This window comes from Notolepis coatsorum (assembly GCF_963971535.1).
Source record: "Notolepis coatsorum genome assembly, chromosome: 7".
Lineage (NCBI taxonomy): Eukaryota > Metazoa > Chordata > Actinopteri > Aulopiformes > Paralepididae > Notolepis > Notolepis coatsorum.
In genome coordinates this window covers 119,457,309-119,476,513 of record NC_140171.1, presented here as the reverse complement: position 1 = coordinate 119,476,513, position 19,205 = coordinate 119,457,309, and the positions used below count along the sequence as shown (strand labels likewise).

The following is a 19,205-nucleotide window of genomic DNA, read 5'->3' as shown; positions in this document are numbered from 1 at the left end:
GGAACCCTCATTTAGCATCTTTCCCTCAGGATGATTGGAGTATTCTATTCTATCTCATTACCAACATTGTGAACATTTTAATAATTGGGACAGAAATGTTTCAGTTATTATGTCAAGGCTTACATTTTTGGTATATAGTCTTGCTTCTCTGTATTTGTGGGCCAGAGGGTCAAATGATGGGAGTCAAAGCTTAATTATGCCACAACAATGTGGAATGCCCTACCCAAAGCTGTAAAGGAATGTGAATCCCTGCCCACATTCAAAACCGCTCTTAAAGAGCACCTACGGGAGGCTGCAATTCGAAACTGGCCACCGTAAATGCCCAAAACCCCCACCACCTCCTAATAGACAGTCTCCTCCCCACCGCATGTATATATTCCCTCCCCGCCGTATGTATATTTCTCTCCCACCCACCCGCCCCCTCCTAATGTACAGTCCCCTCCCCATCATATGTATATACTCTGTCAGGATCTAGGGGTAACAGTACTGTATATTTGAATACCGTTTATGTCACAAATGTATCAGTACTAAATACCTATATGTCCCTATGCCATAAATGTCATGTATGTTGTGTATGTCATAAATGTCTATATGAATTGAAAATGGGGGACCCTGATGGAAACAAGACAAACGTCTTTCTCAGGTCTGCATCCCCTTAACAATTGTATGTATTGAGCCGTACTGTATTGTACCCATTCTGCAATCTGTTAAATAAAGTTTTCATTCATTCATTCATAATCATGATTTCCATAGGTCCACGTCTGTGAGTCATGTATGTAGCATTACATGCATTGGAGCATTTGGATGTTATTTGTGATTTAGTGGAATTTTCCCATTATGTTCATGTTTGGACACCAGATCAACGTGCTTGTATCACACTTAATAGCGAGTTTTTAAGTGTCCAAAGATTGTGACCCCCCCCCCCCACACACACACACATTTTAATGGTTTGATCCAGTGCCTCCCACGGTCCCTCCCCCAGCAGTCAGTGGCGCATGCTGCAGGTAGGCTGAGTGATTATCACAGGCGACCGAGCAATCCTTTTCAGTAAGTTGTTCAAACAAAGGATATGTTAGACATGTCTTTACTTCTACCACTCAATACAATACAACACATTTATAATCATCACCTTCTCTTAATTTTCGCTGCATTGAATTACAAATCACTTTATGTTAGCTAGCTGTTAGCTGACGTTTGCTAGCTAGTAGCTAGTAACATCAACCAGTTGTGTGTGTGGTTGACTAGCTAGCTACCTGGTAGGTCGAAGCCCAGAGTTTGAGTTTATTAGGATCCCCATTAGCTGTTGCATGACAACAACTGGTCTTCCTGGGGTCCACATAAAACATTACATTCGACAAGACTTTTACAGAACAGTAAATAAAAAAACTGATTTCCGAAGTCCATTTTCCTTCAAGCATTGACTTTCATATTTTCCATCAAATACCACTTATTTTCTGATTTTCATTTCATTGGAAAGAAAATAATGATAATAAAATAAGAATAAAGTACTTATATCTGCATTTACAGATGCCAGCCTTCAATTATCTTATGGTACAATACCTGAAATGAAAATAAAAGAAGAATTAAGAATGAATTATAGAATGATAGAAGATAATATCAAGTCAAGTCAAGAGTTTTATTTGTCACGGCATACAAGTATACAATGAAATGCGGGTCTTGCCCGCAATGATTCGTGCATAATACAATAGTAATATATAATAATATAATAAGAATCCAATAGAACGACATTGTGCAATAATACAAGTAATCAAAGTAGGGCATATCGGTATATGTACATGAGTTATTTACAGAGCATGGTAGGACATGCTAGGTCCTGTGGTAGTGCAATACACTGTTAGCTACGGATGAGGCACTGGGTCTTTATGTACACTAACACTGCTATACAATGCTATATTATACAATCTCAAGTTATACTATACTATTCTTAAAGTGACCTTTCCTTTTGTAAAGTGACCATAAGTGTGAGCGTGTGCAGCATGAGTGTGTGTGTGCTCATGTTAAAGTGGCTGCTAGTGTGTGAGCGTGTACGTGTTGTGTGTGTGCTTGTGTGTGGAGAGTTCAGTGTTCAAGGCTCTGATGGCCTGGGGGAAGAAGTTGAGCCGAAGTCTCTGTCCTAGTTGCTGGTGTTCGCAGGCATTTGCCTGACCGCATCAGCTTGAACAGGCTGTTGTTGGGGTGGTGAGGGTCTTTCAATATTCTGCAGGCTCTGGATTTGCACCTCTTAGTATAGGACCTGCAGGGGTGGTAGTGCAATACCCGTGGTACGCTCGGCTGAGCGCACCACTCTCTGTAGGGCCTTCTTGTCCTGTGCCGTGCTGTTTCCATACCAGGCAGTGATGTTTCCAGTCAAGATGCTCTCTACAGCTCCGGAGTAGAAGGACTGGAGTATCTTCCCAGATACTCTGAAGTTCCTTAACTGTCTCAGGTGGTAGAGGCGCTGCTTCGCCTTTTTTATGACTGAGTCTATGTGTGTTGTCCATGTCAGATCCTCTGAGATGTGGACCCCCAGGTACTTGAAGCTGCTCACCCTGTCCACGGTAGCCCTGTTTATCCTCAGTGGTGTGTGTGTCCCCTGCTGTCTCCTCCTAAAATCCACGATCAGCTCCTTGGTTTTACCAATGTTCAGGAGCAGGCTGTTGTCCTGGCACCAGCGTTCCAGTACCTCAACCTCCTCCCGGTAGGCCTTCTCGTCGTTGTCCGAGATCAGCCCCACCACCACTGTGTCGTCCGCAAACTTCACTATGGATTTGGAGCTGAACTTGGCCACACAGTCATGTGTGTATAGTGAGTACAGCAGGGGGCTCAGAACACAGCCCTGGGGGGACCCGCCGATGCTCAGGGTGATGGTGTTGGAGGTCTGACCCCCCACCCTGACCGCCTGGGGCCTTTCACTCAGAAAGTCCAGTATCCAGGCGCTCAGAGCGGAGCTCAGACCCAGCTCGATCAGCTTGTCCACCAAGTCTGGTGGGGACTATGGTGTTGAACGCTGAGCTGTAGTCAATGAACAACAGTCTCACATAGCCCCCCTTCTGGCGGTCTAGGTGAGAGAGGGTGCTGTGCAGTACTTGGGAGACCGCATCATCAGTGGACCTGTTTGGCCTGTATGCAAATTGCATAGGCATCCATATCACTGGGGTGGGAGGCACAAATGTGATCCTTGACCAGCCTCTCAAAACATTTCATAGCCACAGAGGTGAGTGCCACCGGTCTGTAGTCATTGAGACCTGGCTGTTGGGGAGGATTTCTTTTGTACCGGGATAATGGTAGACATCTTGAACCAGGCAGGGACCACTGACTCCGCCAGGGATAGATTAAATATGGTGGTGATGAACACAGGGGCTAGCTGGTTAGCACAGGACTTAAGATAGAAGCCAATCTCCTGTAAATAACCTGCACACTGTGTGTGCGTGTGTGTGTATCCAGCCAACCAGGTAGAACATGGCAGAAAAAAGAAAGAATACAGACATCAGAGCATTTTTCAGTACACCAAAACGCAAAGTAAGAACCCTAGTAGCCTAATATCGCAAAGACTTAAAGGGCGGGATCCACAAAGAATGGATTGCACAGTGTTAATTGCACCCTTACTTACAATTCATTATGAATTGAAAATGGGGGACCCTGATGTAAACAAGTCTTTCTCTGGTCTGCATCCCCTTAACAATTGTGTGTATTGAGCCGTACTGTATTGTACCCATTCTGCAATATGGTAATTAACATTTTTTATCAATCAATCAATCAATCAATCAATCAATCAATCACACTGGCTGCAGTGTTGGAGAGAGACACACACAGAGAGAGGGAGCGAGAGATAGTTAGTTATTATAACTTATAGTTAACCCTTTCACTGCCACACGACAGCCGGTTAACCCTTTCACTGTGACAATACAGAAGGTTAGCCCTTTACTATCACACAACCGACGGCGATGCTCCATCATTAGCATCATTAGCTTCACGGTCGTGTGGCAGTGAAAGGGTTAACGTTGGCTGATAAACTGAGTAAGTATTTGTGAGAGAAATGATAGTTAGCTGATAAGCTGATCTAAGTATTTCTCTGATTCCAGGGAAGGATATTGGAATGGACTGGCTGCACTGCAACCGCTGCTTCAGGAGGAAAGGGCAGAACTTTGCTCTGTCCAACTGTGGTCACATCTGCTGTGAAAGATGCCTCAACCCAAGTATGATGACAGTTCTTTCTCTTTCTCTGCCCGCTGCCACGATTCAAACTGTTCTGCGTGTGCCACAAAACCACCTGCTTTGTTTTTTTCTTCTCAATATCAGCGAATGTTTTTTGGTTTTTGACACCGTCCTGATTTATGTTTTTATTGCCTTGATTTCACATAGAACAGTGCATTGTTTGTGGAGCCAGTTGCAATTACCTGCCCATCACAGACAAGGTTGGTTCACTGGATGACGACATGGTGCCAAGATTATTCAGAATGCCTCTCCTCTTCTCTCTTTGTCATCTTCATCTTGTGTTTGTACTTTTTATATTATTATATTGTATTTGTATCTATACTTTAAGTGTATCATCTATAGTGTATATAGATACTGGACTGTATAGGACTGTGAAGCTATGCATCCCCCACCCTGTATCCCCCCCCATGCTGCTTTGACACCCGAATTTCCCCAAGGGGATCGGATTGGATTGGATTTTATTGACAACAAACATAACAACATTGACAGATCAACATTTGTATTTGCCTTGTCACGGATAAAACGAAAAGTCCAGGACTTATTTCCATCGTTGTCCCTGTTGTTACTGGTTTCAAGTGGCACTATGGCATTGCATCGAGCATTCTTAGTGCATAATCTAAAGTGCATGTAGTAGTATTCATGTTTCAGTTTTTAAAACATTTATTAAAAAAAAGCATCATTCATGCTCATTGGTGCATTAAAAACAATAATTATTTTCATCAACAAAGTGCATATTACTCATCGTTCACCAGAGGTTCAACACATAATACCGTCGCACCAACATTACAGTATAATGTCAATAATAATGTCAATAAAGGATCATCATCTTATCTTATCTTCTCAAATCTTCCTTATTAGATGCAGCCTCGGGAACAGGTGTTTTTCAAGGATCCTGTGAAGCTCATGCAGTCTCGTTTGGAGCACATCGCACAGGTGTCTTATCTGCAATCTGCACTTACACAGCTTGATATCAATAAAAAGGACCTGAGCTTTTTGCCACAAAAATCCTGAGGGGAGTTATTATCCAATTACTATGATCTTCTCATAGAGACCCATACTATACTAGCTTTTTAAAACATTGAACATGCATGTAATAGTGAAGCCTTCTGTGTGTCCAGATCGCCCTGTTTCAGCAGAAGCAGAAGGAGAGAGTCACAGCCTACTTCAGACACAGATCTGTGGAGACGGAGAGGCGCTTAAAGGACATCACAGAGCAGTGCGGCAGGTTAGCCCCAAACGTTGTTGTATTTTGGATGGAAACTCAATAAAAATCCCCACAGACTGATATAGTTTCACCTATGCATTTCTTGTCTTGCTGGTTGGTAGTGTTGTCCATACAGTTGCTCCATGGTTGCTCTAACTTGCTTTGTATACTATATATATATTAGAGGTGGGCATAGATCATTTTTTTTAATCTATCTGCAATCCTGGATTAATCTAGATTAAAATTGCTAAATAAAAAAAAATCTGCAGAAGGCATTCAAAATATGCGTGTTCTACCCAAATAATGACCAGAAGTAAGTCCTTACTTTTTCTTTCCTCCTTATGTTTCTCAGGCCAGGTGGCCCATTACACCATGAGCCCATCTCCCGTTTCCAAAATGCATTACAGACTGTTTGAAAAAGCTGTTTTGCTATGATAATTGTTAATGAAATATCAAAATAATGTTCAATAAGATGTACTTGTGTTTAATAAGTTGTTTTATTCAGAAGTTAACACAAATAAATAATATTACCAGTACAGTACAGTATCTAGCACACTCTCAGGAGCAAAACAGAAAGAAGCATTTCAAACTTGAACTATGTGACATGGCTTGACTCAATCAGTCCAATCTCTATTTCTCCTTCTTCCACCAGTCACTCAGGCAGACCAGCTTGTTTTATGTAGCGGTGTCTACTTATAGTGCCTATAATATTTTTCCCGTTGGGTGCCAGACAGGGCCAAACCCTGCCAATGCAAATCAACTGCTCTAGTGGAGTTGCTCAGTGGCCAATGGTGTCAACTGTGGTCCTTCCTAGCTGCTAGGGTGAAGGGACTTGGCTTGGCTGGGACGCCTGTATTCGGTGGTGGAGGGAGAGGGAGGAGGCGTGGGTTGTCATCTTTCAAATATATTTGTAGTTAAACAATTATATTTGATTTATTAGCCTATTCGTAATAATTCGTTATTAGCCTAGCTAACTCCGTATTATCTTGGCTTACCTGCAGTGGACGTGCATGGAGATGGAACACTGCGAGCAAAGCAGTCGAAAACGGCGTATTTCTCCAGTCTAATGTTATGTTTTGACAACAGATGTTTTGACAAATTGCTTGTATTGCCACCCATACTTGCAAATGTTTTATTGCACTTGTGGCAACGTGCGTTGTCGGCATCGACTTTCGTAAAGTGTACCCAGACTTTCGTTTTGTTCTCTCCGCCATGATAATAATAATAATAATGAGTGCAGAGCTCGGTCTGTGTCCTCAGCGCTTCAACACTGAGTCACAGATAGGCCCCGCCCTTAAGTACCCGTATGTGTATGTGTGAGTGAGTGAGCGGCTCGCTTCTCGTGCAGACAGAGAGAGGAGAGGAGACCCAAGTTTGAGAAATAGATTAACGGCGTCGATTGTATTATCATGCGATAACAGTCCGGCGTTAACGCAGCACGTTAACGCCGTTAACGGCCCAGCTCTAATATATATATATATCAAACGCACCCTATAGGACTCATCATCGCACACTGTATAGTCTAACTGGATAGTCCTCACTTACTATGCGCAGAATGCAGCACTGGTTTATTTTATTGTATAAAGCCATTTCAGGCAAACTACCACAGTATATATGTGCCCGATAATTTTTTATTTGTTTACATAATCAATGGCATTCTGCCATCTACAAAGCTTTCTGATTGGACAGTTCATGTCTGCCATGCAGGCCTGTATGTGGGGTGTGACGTCACCGGCTACATCAGCCTAGCATTGTGCTGCAACAGTTCACATCATGGAAAACTGAACCATTAATCGCAAATGTAACACTACAAGCAACTATGCAAAGTAGTGTGAGCGACCGTAGAGCAGCTGTATGGACAAGAAATTTAGATTAGATTAAAATTAATTGTCATTTATAATATATATAATAATATAATAAAGAGGTTTGGCATCTAACCAGAGTGCAAATGTAACAGTAAAGTGCAGTAGAAATATACCATTTACAGGTGATTAAACTGGATATAAAATATATAAATGTACTACTGAGTAATAGTGCTAATCAGATGTATGTACAGTGTTATCGTACAGTGATACAGGCATAAAGACACTATGGTAGTAAGTCATAGGCTACTGGCCTGCGGTATAACTAGTGTGAGTAGGTAAGGGATATGTACAGATATAAATATAGTATCTACAGTTATATAAAAAAGGCTAATATGCAGGTATATACAGACAGATGTGGATAAATATTATATATGTATACAATAAATATAAATATATATATACAGTATATGTGGCATTATTGTACCATATCCTTTTCTGTTCTGCTCAGGCAAATTTCAGAGCTGAAAAGACAGAACTCTGAACTGAAGAAGCCCCTTTCTCAGAGAAGGGTAAGTGTTGTAAGCAGGTCTTCACAACAGAAGGTTGTAAGTTGTTGCCTTTGTACTAGGGGTGTAACAAGGCATCGATCCTAAGGTGACCATTCAACTGCATCGATTTGAAAATTTAAGAATTTAAGAATCTAATATAGGCTATATATATATATATATATATATATATATATATATATATATATATTTTTTTTATGTCGGTTTTTTATTGACCTATAGTCCATTCATGCTGGGTGAATCAGTTCCCCCCCCCCCCCCCCCCCCACATTTGTGTATACATTGTTTTGGGGGGAATTAACTGATAGAAAATTAATTGAATCGCATCGAATCGAATCGTGGTCAAATGAAGATATTTCATGATGCATTGAATCATTGCCTGAAGAATCGTAATCGAATCGAATCGTTGTGAGGTTGAATCTTTACACCCCTACTTTGTACTAATGTCAGTCACAGGACAAATTCCTTGTATTTGGGAGACACTGACATTGTCAGTGTTGTGACAATACAAATGATTATTTAATGTAATCCTTTACAGCTTTCACCAGGACTGGCTGTCGCATCCCCAGGTAGGGCTAATGATTTGTGTGGGTGTGACATGGTCAGATCATTCTTAAAATGTCAATGATACATTTAAGGGGACAAGTTGATTAACCTTGTAAACTTTTATGTTTTCATTCAAGTCATCCCCCGGTCACGAACTATGAGGTACTATATGCATTGTGAAATCATGTTCAAAACTATTTCATTCTTTTTTGTTGTTGCATCATCACATAATACATGTATCTACTTTATATACGTATATATATATTTTTTATCTACCTCTTGTAAACTCCATCAGTGACAACTATGCAATCTGTAGCTTTCACATTTGAGTCTGTTGTGTGAGGTTGGGAAGCCTTGACTACAGTCTAATGGAACATCTCTTTTGCACAAACATGAATCTGTTTGTGTCTCTTAATTTCCCAAGTCCAGCTGAATCCCAGGAGAGAGACAGATTTCCAAGACATTCTCTCACAGTAAGCCTCTTAGTTACATAGACTAGATCAGGGGTTCCCAAAATGGGTTCTGGATTTCAATGCGGTCTACAGCAAACAGACATTTATTTGAATGAATTAATGAATGAATGAATGAATGAACTTTATTTAACAGATTGCAGAATGGGTACAATACAGTACGGCTCAATACACACAATTGTTAACACTTTGGTTGCCTAAGGTTAAATTAATGATATACCATATGTTACAAAGGATCAGATTAAACCGAATATATATATTTATTGATTGATATATATTGCATAGTATTTGTATATCGTTTGATATCCCTTGTATATTCCTTGTACATATACACGGAATATCCCTTTAGCCTATTACAGACCATAATATTTCATTCTCCTATTGGACAGCGGTCCACAGGCGCCGGGGCCGTGCCTCCAGAGTCAGGTTCAAAGCCACCGTCAAGACATGTCTGTACATGCCCGGCCTTGCCCAGGGATACGAGACAGAAATGAGGTTGGCACTAGATTGTTCGCCGTGCATATAAATATGGCGCAGGTGAATACAGAAGTAGAGTTACCCAATAAGTTGAAGCCTCACCCACGATACTCCGTGCGGTGAAGTATGGCCTGTTTGGCCCCAAAATAGAGCATTGAGACCGCGTGCGAATTAATAACTGAATTGTCAGAGTTTGGCGCTATACCGTCGAGTGCGACATATTTCTATTAAGTCAGTAATAGTCTATTTGTGTATAGTGTATCGTGCGGCTAAAGTTCTACAGTGACCAGCATCACCAACGCTTCCTCGTATCAGCTAGAGTGCTTATCCAGGCTGGGCTGCTTTCATGGCGCTTTCACCCGAGGAGACCTAGACGAGAACCGTGTGGACATGTACACTGGATTAATCTACCCGACGACTACATAGCCCTTTGCGGCTGGATTATATTTGTTTTGGTCCTGTGATTTATGGAGCGGAGAATCGCCGACGCCTACACGTGTTGGATTTACCCTGTGAGGAGACCAGTCGAGTCTGCGCCTCAGAGAGCCTGAGGCCGGCTAGCTTTCTTCACTGTGGAGCTACAGTCTACGGAGAACAGCTGTATTTGTCTGTGGATCAAGAGACTATTGCACCGTCTCCTGTACTTGGAGTCTCCTTAGTCATCGTTGACCAGACTCTCTACTAACGACAGATCCTCTACCCCTGCTGGCTTACAACCGGGGGGACCCTTCCAGTATCTCCCGCTATATATTACTAGTGTACCATAGATATAATTCCCTAAGATTCAGGTTGTATAATTACCTCCTGCGTAACCAGAGAATGGACATTCATTATTGATTTGCCTACGCACATTCCTTTGCCTTATAAGCGCATCCAAAGTAAAATACAGAGAAGTATATTATGTACCTTTTGCTGCAATAAATACTTAATTACACCTTGGTGTGGAACCGATTCATTGTGGGAAGTGTTCATCATATTTATATATCATGTACTGTATGGCCAGTAATTAAAGTACATAAAGCGGTAGTGGTTTAATGATACCATACTTATCAATACAGTCAGGGAATTGTACCCCTCAGTTACACCATAGATTGCCAGCGCTATTTGTCTATGGAGAAAGTCCCCTTCTTTGCAGGGCTATAACTTTTTAAATTCTATTGCTACATTGCCATTATTAGGGCCCATTCAAAGTCCTATATGTATTGTTCATTGTGTAGCAACGTTAAACTTTTTCATTCACATATTCATAGTAAAGTATGGTCTAATGTATAAGTATGTTTTCATCTCTTTCTGCAGCTTTCTCCAGAACGTGATATATAGCCCCAAATGCATTATATTGATGATGAAATACAGTTTGATGGCAATCAGCGCGATATAAAAAATTCCAACTAGACGTACTTCTAGAAGTTACTACACGTCATCTGATGTTGACCGGATGGGCGAGGGGGCGTTTATAATTCCGTGGGCAGCGTTATACCAATCATCTAATGTGGGTCAAATGTTGATAATATCAGTTATTATCGAAGAAGGTAACGTTACACGCTGAAACTCACCCCAGTCTCCGCGCGCCGTTGGGTGATCATCGTCGAGTAGAAATTTTATCATTATGGGATATATTTTTACCCGGTCCATCTCCAGCTTGTATAATGGTATATACGTCCAAATCATGTTGTTTATCGAGTTATTGGCAATCGATCACCGTGTAGCGTGACGAGCCAGAGTCACATGAACCATAGCGAGCGCCCGGAAGTACTACGGTCGTCATGACAACCTCTATTCAACATCCTGTTTTGGCGATTGCGCCGATCGGCCACCAGATGGCGCTCCTGAACCGCCAGAGAGCTCAGTGGGTCCTGCTGGTGGATCTCAGGCCAGCGGAGGGACATTATGAATCCGATCGCAGATTTTTGAAATATTGATATAAGGACGCTGTACAGCGTCCCCCGGCAACTTTAGCATGGCCAGCAAAGACGTGAAAAGACGTGTCCCGGCACTCAAAGTGTTAAGGGGATGCAGACCTGAGAAAGACGTTTGTCTTGTTTACATCAGGGTCCCCCATTTTCAATTCATATAGACATTTATGACATACACAACATACATGACATTTATTTAAATGGGGATCTTTGAGATTGGCACTTTAGCTATTTCATTCACTGAAAGTTATGAGATAATGTATCATGACTATTTTGAACATATAGGTCACACCTGGATCAGCCACCTCCATCTCCAGCTCTCTCCACGGACGCAGATACAGTAAGTGTAGTTACAGACACTTTGCATGTATATTTAGTTAAAAAAAAATATCCTGTGATTAAACTGGATACTGATAAATATACTCAAAGGTAAGGCAGTATTTCTACTTTCCAGCCCGTCCTCACCTTCTCACCCGGCCTTTCCTTACTTTTCCTCCTTTTCCTGGCCTAAAAGTCTCATTAAGCTGAGCAGATCATCTGATTATGAACATATTTTAAATACTAGTCATAGTGATGTCACTGCAAAATATATCAATATTTTAAATACTAGTCAGTGATGTAACTGCAGAATATACCAGTGAATAAAAAAAATTAATCACGATGTTGGGCTCAGTAGTCGATGGCTGATGTCATCATCCCTAATACAACATTTTGTGGAGGGATCTTTAAAATATGAATGACACGTTTAATGGACAAGTTGATAACCTTGTAAACGTTTGTTTTCTTTCAGTGACCCCTCTTTCACGAAATATGAGGTAGGATGTGCACAGTGAAATAATTTCCAAAACGACCTGTATTTTCATTATCTTTTGTTATACTATACTATACATGTAGCTACTTTATATATTCAAAACATTTATTTTAAAACTTTAAAGGTGCAGTAAGTGAATGAATGAAAACTTTATTTAACAGATTGCAGAATGGGTACAATACAGTACGGCTCAATACACACAATTGTTAAGGGGATGCAGACCAGAGAAAGACGTTTGTCTTGTTTACATCAGGGTCCCCCATTTTCAATTCATAGTGACATTTATGACATACACAACATACATGACATTTATGGCATAGGGACATACATGACATACAGGTATTTAGTACTGTTACATTTGTGACATATACGATATTCAAATATACAGTACCCATAGATCCTGACACAGTATATACATATGATGGGGAGGGGACTGTACATTAGGAGGGGGTGGGTGCGTGGGAGAGAAATATACATACGGTGGGGAGAGAATATATACATACGGTGGGGAGGAGACTGTACATTTGGAGGGGGTGGGTGGGTGGGAGAGAAATATACATACGGCGGGGAGAGAATATATACATGCGTTGGGGAGGAGACTGTCTATTAGGAGGGGGTGGGGGTGTGATATTTTCTTTTGTTCAAATTATAGCTCTACACAGTCATTTAGTTAGATAGTAAATTATATTGACTTATTTGTTTACACTGCTTGTGTTGTGGTGTTTTTACTACCTGTACCCCCATCCCCCATGCTGCTATGATGCCTGAATTTCCCCAAGGGGATCAATAAAGGAATATCTTATCTTATCTTATCTTAAAAAACAACAGTACACTATTCTTTTTTGATCCACTTTTTCTCCTATTTTTTCTGTATTTTCCTCCCATCCCAATTTAGTCGTTATGCCAATTCCCCCCTCCCCTTCCTGGTCATTGCACGCATGTGCCCCCCACTGGTCGGTCTAGGGAGCCCTGAAGTCTATCACATGCTTCCTCCGATACATAGGAGACAGCCAGCAGCCTCTTTTCACCTGCCAGCGCGGACTCTCATTGGTGAAGTGTAACGTGTGGGAGGTCACACTACCATCACCATTTCCCTCCCTCGCTGTGCAGGCGCCCTGACCGACCTGTAGGAGTCGCTGTTTACAACGACCAGATTACCACCCACCGGCTTCCCTCCCGCTGACACTGCCAATTGTGCCAGTATGACGACCGTATTTTCTTTGTTAAAATAAGCTCTACATTCCGACAGCCATCACTAATATTGAGTGTCTGGTCAGTAACATGGGTCTCCCAGTCCCTCCACTCTACAGTAAACAGCCATCACTGATATAGAGTGTCTGGTCAGTAACATGGGTCTCCCAGTCCCTCCACTCTGCAGTAAACAGCCATCACTGATATAGAGTGTCTGGTCAGTAACATGGGTCTCTCAGTCCATCCACTCTGCAGTAAACAGCCATCACTGATATAGTGTGTCTGGTAACATGGGTCTCCCAGTCCCTCCACTCTGCAGTAAACAGCCATCACTGATATAGAGTGTCTGGTCAGTAACATGGGTCTCCCAGTCCCTCCACTCTGCAGTAAACAGTCATCACTGATATACTGTAGAGTGTCTGGTCAGTAACATGGGTCTCCCAGTCCCTCCACTCAGCAGTAAACACAAAATGCATTTCCTGTTCCCACTTTATCCAATCAGGAGAGAGAACTCAACACTGCAAAAATGGTTCAACAATAAGAAATAAAAAATAGTTTTAAGCAGATAATGTGCTTGAAACAAGTAAAATAATCTGCCAGTGCAGTAAGTAAACCTGGCTTGACAAGATCTCTTGAAATAAGTACAAATGTCTAAGGTTCTCTCTCCTGATTGGATAAAGTGGGAAGGGATACCAGAAAATATATTTTGTGTTTACTGCAGAGCAGAGGGACTGGGAGACCCATGTTACTAACCAGGCACTCTAGATCAGTGATGGCTGTTTACTGCAGAGCAGAGGGACTGGGAGACCCATGTTACTGACCAGACACTCTATATCAGTGATGGCTGTTTACTGCAGAGTGGAGGGACTGGGAGACCCATGTTACTGACCAGACACTCTATATCAATGATGACTGTTTACTGCAGAGCAGGAGGGACTGAGAGACCCATGTTACTGACCAGACACTCTATATCAGTGATGGCTGTTTACTGCAGAGCAGAGGGACTGGGAGACCCATGTTACTGACCAGACACTCTATATCAGTGATGGCTGTTTACTGCAGAGAGGAGGGACTGGGAGACCCATGTTACTGACCAGACACTCTATATCAGTGATGGCTGTTTACTGCAGAGAGGAGGGACTGGGAGACCCATGTTACTGACCAGACATTCTATATCAGTGATGGCTGTTTACTGCAGAGCAGAGGGACTGGGAGACCCATGTTACTGACCAAGCACTCTAGATCAGTGATGGCTGTCGGAATGTAGAGCTATTTAACACTTATTTGAACTTGTTTTTTAAGAAAATACCACTTACAGCACCTTTTAAATCTGACTCACTATGGCAGGGATTCCCAACCGTTTATGCAAGTGGCTGCTATTAGGGTGGACACATTTCTGTGGCCCCTACATTTTAATATGTATTAAAATAGTCTACTGTTTTTACACAGTGTACAAACCGATGTTTCATTCCTTGGGGACAGAAATCCTCTTGTGTCAGTGACAGCTGTATTTTAGGCAGCTATATGTGTTTCTGTCCAAAAGCAATTAGTTGTAGTTTTATTAAAAAGGACCCCCAAGGTTGGGAAGCCTCAGGTTGGGAAGCCTTGACTACAGTCTGATGGAGACCACAGTGCTCAGGTTGAGAAGCCTCAGGTTGGGAAGTCTCGACTACAGTCTAATGGAGGCCACAATGACTCAGGTTGGGAGGCCTCGACTGCAGTGGCTCAGGTTGGGAAGCCTCGACTGCAGTGGCTCAGGTTGGGAAGCCTCGACTGCAGTGGCTCAGGTTGGGAAGCCTCGACTACAGTCTAATGGAGGCCACAGTGCTCAGGTTGGGAAGCCTCGACTACAGTCTAATGGAGGCCACAGTGCTCAGGTTGGGAAGCCTCGACTACAGTCTGATGGAGGCCACAGTGCTCAGGTTGGGAAGCCTCGACTACAGTCTAATGGAGGCCACAGTGCTCAGGTTGGGAAGCCTCGACTACAGTCTAATGGAGGCCACAGTGCTCAGGTTGGGAAGCCTCGACTACAGTCTAATGGAGGCCACAGTGCTCAGGTTGGGAAGCCTCGACTACAGTCTAATGGAGGCCACAGTGCTCAGGTTGGGAAGTCTCGACTACAGTCTAATGGAGGCCACAGTGCTCAGGTTGGGAAGCCTCGACTGCAGTCTAATGGAGGCCACAGTGCTCAGGTTGGGAAGCCTCGACTACAGTCTAATGGAGGCCACAGTGCTCAGGTTGGGAAGCCTCGACTGCAGTCTAATGGAGGCCACAGTGCTCAGGTTGGGAAGCCTCGACTGCAGTCTAATGGAGGCCACAGTGCTCAGGTTGGGAAGCCTCGACTACAGTCTAATGGAGGCCACAGTGCTCAGGTTGGGAAGCCTCGACTACAGTCTAATGGAGGCCACAGTGCTCAGGTTGGGAAGCCTCGACTACAGTCTAATGGAGGCCACAGTGCTCAGGTTGGGAAACCTTGAATACAGTCTAATGGAGGCCACAGTGCTCAGGTTGGGAAGCCTCGACTGCAGTGGCTCAGGTTGGGAAGCCTCGACTACAGTCTAATGGAGGCCACAGTGCTCAGGAGGTAGAGCGCTCGTCTGGTCATCGGAAGGTTCCCGGTTCAATTCCCGCTCCTCACGGGCAGCATTTCGAAGTGTCCTTGAGCAAGACACTTAACCCCTAACTGCTCCCGATGAGCAGGTTGAGCACCTTGCATGGTCGCCTCTGCCGTCTGTGTGTGAGTGAATGGGTGAATGTGAGGAACAAAATTGTAAAGCGCTTTGGATAAATGCACCATTTAGCATTTAATGGAACATCTCTTTTGCACAAACATGAATCTGTTTGTCTCTTAGTTTCCAAAGTCCAGCTGAATCCCAGGAGAGAGCCAGAGTTCCAAGACTTTCTCTCACAGTAAGCCTTTTAGTTACATACACTCAGGGGTGTAAAGTACTTGAGTAATTGTACTTCGTTACAATACTTAAGTACTGTTTTGGGGGATTTGTACTTTACTCAAGTATTATTAGGTTTGTATACTTGTACTTTTACTCAATTACATTTCAGAGAATAAAACATACTTTTTACTCCTTACATTTAAAATGCAGACCTACAAAGTACAAATCTCGCAGGTCCAACCATTTTAATTAGTATATTTGTTTCTCTGGCCGAACTAACGTTAACATTATTAATCCTGCGGTCGCACTTTATTTTTATTTTTTTTTATCCACTTTTTCTCCCATTTTCTATATTTTCTCCCATCCCAATTTCGTATCATCCAATTCAACCCTCCCCTGTCACGGACGCTGTTTCTTGCCTCCCACAAGCCGGCTGCAATGTGGACTAAGTCATACATAGCACGAGTCCCCTCCGGTACTTGAGGTAACAGCAGTCGCATCTTTTCACCTGCGCAGCTCGATCTCTCAGTGGCGAGGAGTAACGCGTGGGAGACTCACGCTGCCCCCGACACTTCCTGATTCTACTGCGCAGGCGCACCAACCGACCTGTAGGAGTCGCTGTCCACAACGCCCGATCCCCACCCATCAGTTTCCCACCCCCTAATACGGCCAATGTGTATTAGTACGGACGACCAGCTAAACTGAAAGCAAATGTGGAGCGCTGGGCTCGAACAGGCGAGCCCAGCGTCTCCAGATTTCGTGGCGAGCGTCTTGCCCACTACGCCACGTAGCCGCCCCATGGTCGCACTTTATTTAAAAACAGCCAATCAAATCCCCATCAATGGAAAATGAACCCGCCCATACCCATGCTGATTGGTCTTTGTGCAAGACTAGAAAGCGGAGATCTTTGATTAAACACCTGCTATCTGAAGAAGAGACTGTCAGAAAAAAGTTTTTACTTTTACCGGTACTTTTTAGTACTTAAGTACATTTAAAAGTAGAAACATTTTAACTTTTACTCAAGTTTGTTTTTAGCCAGATACTCTGACTTTTACTTCAGTAAGATTTTGAGACGGTACCCATACTTTCACTTAAGTATAATTTCTGGGTACTTTTTACACCCCTGCATAGACTAGATCAGGGGTTCCCAGCGTGGGTTCTGGATTTCAATATGGTCTACAGCAAAAAGAGGAATAGTTTATTTTCACTATTATTGAATTCACTGAAAGTTAGCCTAATGAGATGTAATCATGACTATTTTGATCATAGGTTTCTCTCTCCACCTCTGGGCAGGGATCCCTGACTAAATCAGATTTAATAACAAATATTCTCTCTGATGGGGGAGATGGAAGAGACAAAGGGGATATGTGGACTAATTTCAATTTATATGGGGGTCCTTGATATGAAACGTTTGGGGACCACTGATCTAGATATTTTATTTCAGACTTAACTAAACCAAATTGTAGTGATTCTAATAAACAAGATGTTTTACAGTGGTATTGCAATGTGAAATATTGCTGCCATCTTCTCACCAGATTCCCCAGACTCCACCTGGGTCAGCCACCTCCACCTCCAGCTCTCTCTACGAACTTGGACCCAGTAAGTGCAGTTACAGACACTTTGGAAGTACCTTTAGCTTTTACAAATATTCATTAACCCTTTCACTGCCACACTACAGAGGGTTACCCCTTTACTATCACACTACCCGACGGTAACCGTCGGTAGTGTGATAGTAAAGGGTTAACCTTCTGTAGTGTGGGAGTGAAAGGGTTAACCTGTTGTCGTGTGGCAGTGAAAGAGTTAAACTGGATATATTTAAATAAACTCTTAACAGGAATTAATATATTTTTTTAAAGGAACACCTGCCTCATTAATCACTCCTACCAGGTAAGAAGCAGTTCCTTAAGTCTCTTCCGGTAAAAAGGTTGTTTTACCAGCTTATAAATGTGATGCCAAGTTGATAATTCTTCATTATTCTCAGGACTCTGCGTCTGCCTCCTGACAACTTCCAGTTCCAGAGAAGGGATCGTCATTACGGACATCAAGGCCTTTAAGACATGTACAATTCTGGAAACAGTTACTCAATTTAGGAGTCATTGACTTTATATGTAATCGTTTAGGCTGTTATTTTGTTGGGAAATAATTTTTCCGATTCATATTCACCCAAAAATACTTCACCTAGAATTGTCAATGCCCTGTACCTCGGTTGAACCCACGTGATTTATATATTTTAGTTATGATGTTGCATCTTTATTAATGTTAAAAGTTATCTGAATGTTGAGGAAAAACTGTACAACCTTACCTTAAAGGGGCAGTTCACCCAAAATAATTAGTTAAATAAAAACATGTTTACCCCTTACCTGGAGTACCATCTATGATTTGCCTAGTTGAGTAACCAGGTCATGATTTCTGGAAAAAGACATCGCTTTTGAGTTTTTTTTATGCGTTTCTTTTCCGTTTTGAGCACCACAGAGTATTGTATTGGATGTGATGGCAGACGTCTCCAAAACGAGGCAGATCACACTGCAACTACCTGGAGCGACAGACAGCACTACGCAGTAAGGATGAACTGCCCCTCTAATGAAAATGGATCCAAGTCTATTTTTAACTTTCAGTAGTATTTTGGAAACCTATGAGCAGTTTCTGTAGAGGACATGAGCAGTAATCTACTTGTTACATGCTAAATAGAATATACAATTTATCGGATATTCAACTCTTTCCAAATAATGAGTTAATAAAGGTTTACAATTTTGGATACAAATTATCATCTGGAATTTCTTTTTAAATAAAAGTCAAACTGCTTTTGGTCACTTCTATTGATTATTATTCAAACAATGGCTGCAGTATGAAAATGTATAATGTAATGAGGGCGGGGGTCACACAAACATTTATAAAAAAATAAATAATACTGGTTACCACTGACACAATTGTGCTAATTAAACATCGATATTAAATGGGTAATTAAGAACTGAGAGGTTAAGAACAAATGCTAAGTTTTCACCAAATTAAGATGTAAAACCTGCACTATGGAAATATTTCATGAATAAATATACTGTGTCCACTTTATTAGGTGTCCATTAAGTGTTGTAGGTGTTCGTGAAAGACATGGTCTCATT

The 19,205-nt window shown here is 42.2% G+C and overlaps 1 protein-coding gene across 2 annotated transcripts; it reads left to right on the top strand.

Moving 5' to 3' along the window:
* Positions 1-990: 990 nt before the first annotated feature.
* LOC311232537 (E3 ubiquitin-protein ligase RNF212B-like) lies at positions 991-18,895 on the top strand. Of its 2 annotated transcripts, XM_084319370.1 has the most exons (15): positions 991-1,047; positions 4,083-4,196; positions 4,363-4,415; positions 5,074-5,148; positions 5,334-5,440; positions 7,733-7,793; positions 8,329-8,359; positions 8,474-8,498; positions 8,761-8,809; positions 11,482-11,536; positions 11,987-12,011; positions 16,051-16,108; positions 17,625-17,688; positions 17,946-17,976; positions 18,071-18,895. In XM_084319370.1, the coding sequence occupies exons 2-15, from the start codon at positions 4,097-4,099 to the stop codon at positions 18,141-18,143; spliced, it is 807 nt and encodes a 268-aa protein (XP_084175496.1). In that variant the 5' UTR covers positions 991-1,047; positions 4,083-4,096; the 3' UTR covers positions 18,144-18,895. The 2 variants fall into 2 exon arrangements, with proteins under 2 accessions (XP_084175496.1, XP_084175497.1); XM_084319371.1 differs by lacking the exon at positions 16,051-16,108.
* Positions 18,896-19,205: the final 310 nt, after the last annotated feature.

Coding starts and splice junctions, on each gene's coding strand:
- LOC311232537 (XM_084319370.1), top strand. CDS start 4,097: ATGGACTGGCTGCACTGCAACCGCTGCTTCAGGAGGAAAGGGCAGAAC. Junction 8,810..11,481: donor TTCCAAGACATTCTCTCACA/GTAAGCCTCTTA, acceptor TTGAACATATAG/GTCACACCTGGATCAGCCAC. Junction 11,537..11,986: donor TCTCCACGGACGCAGATACA/GTAAGTGTAGTT, acceptor GTTTTCTTTCAG/TGACCCCTCTTTCACGAAAT.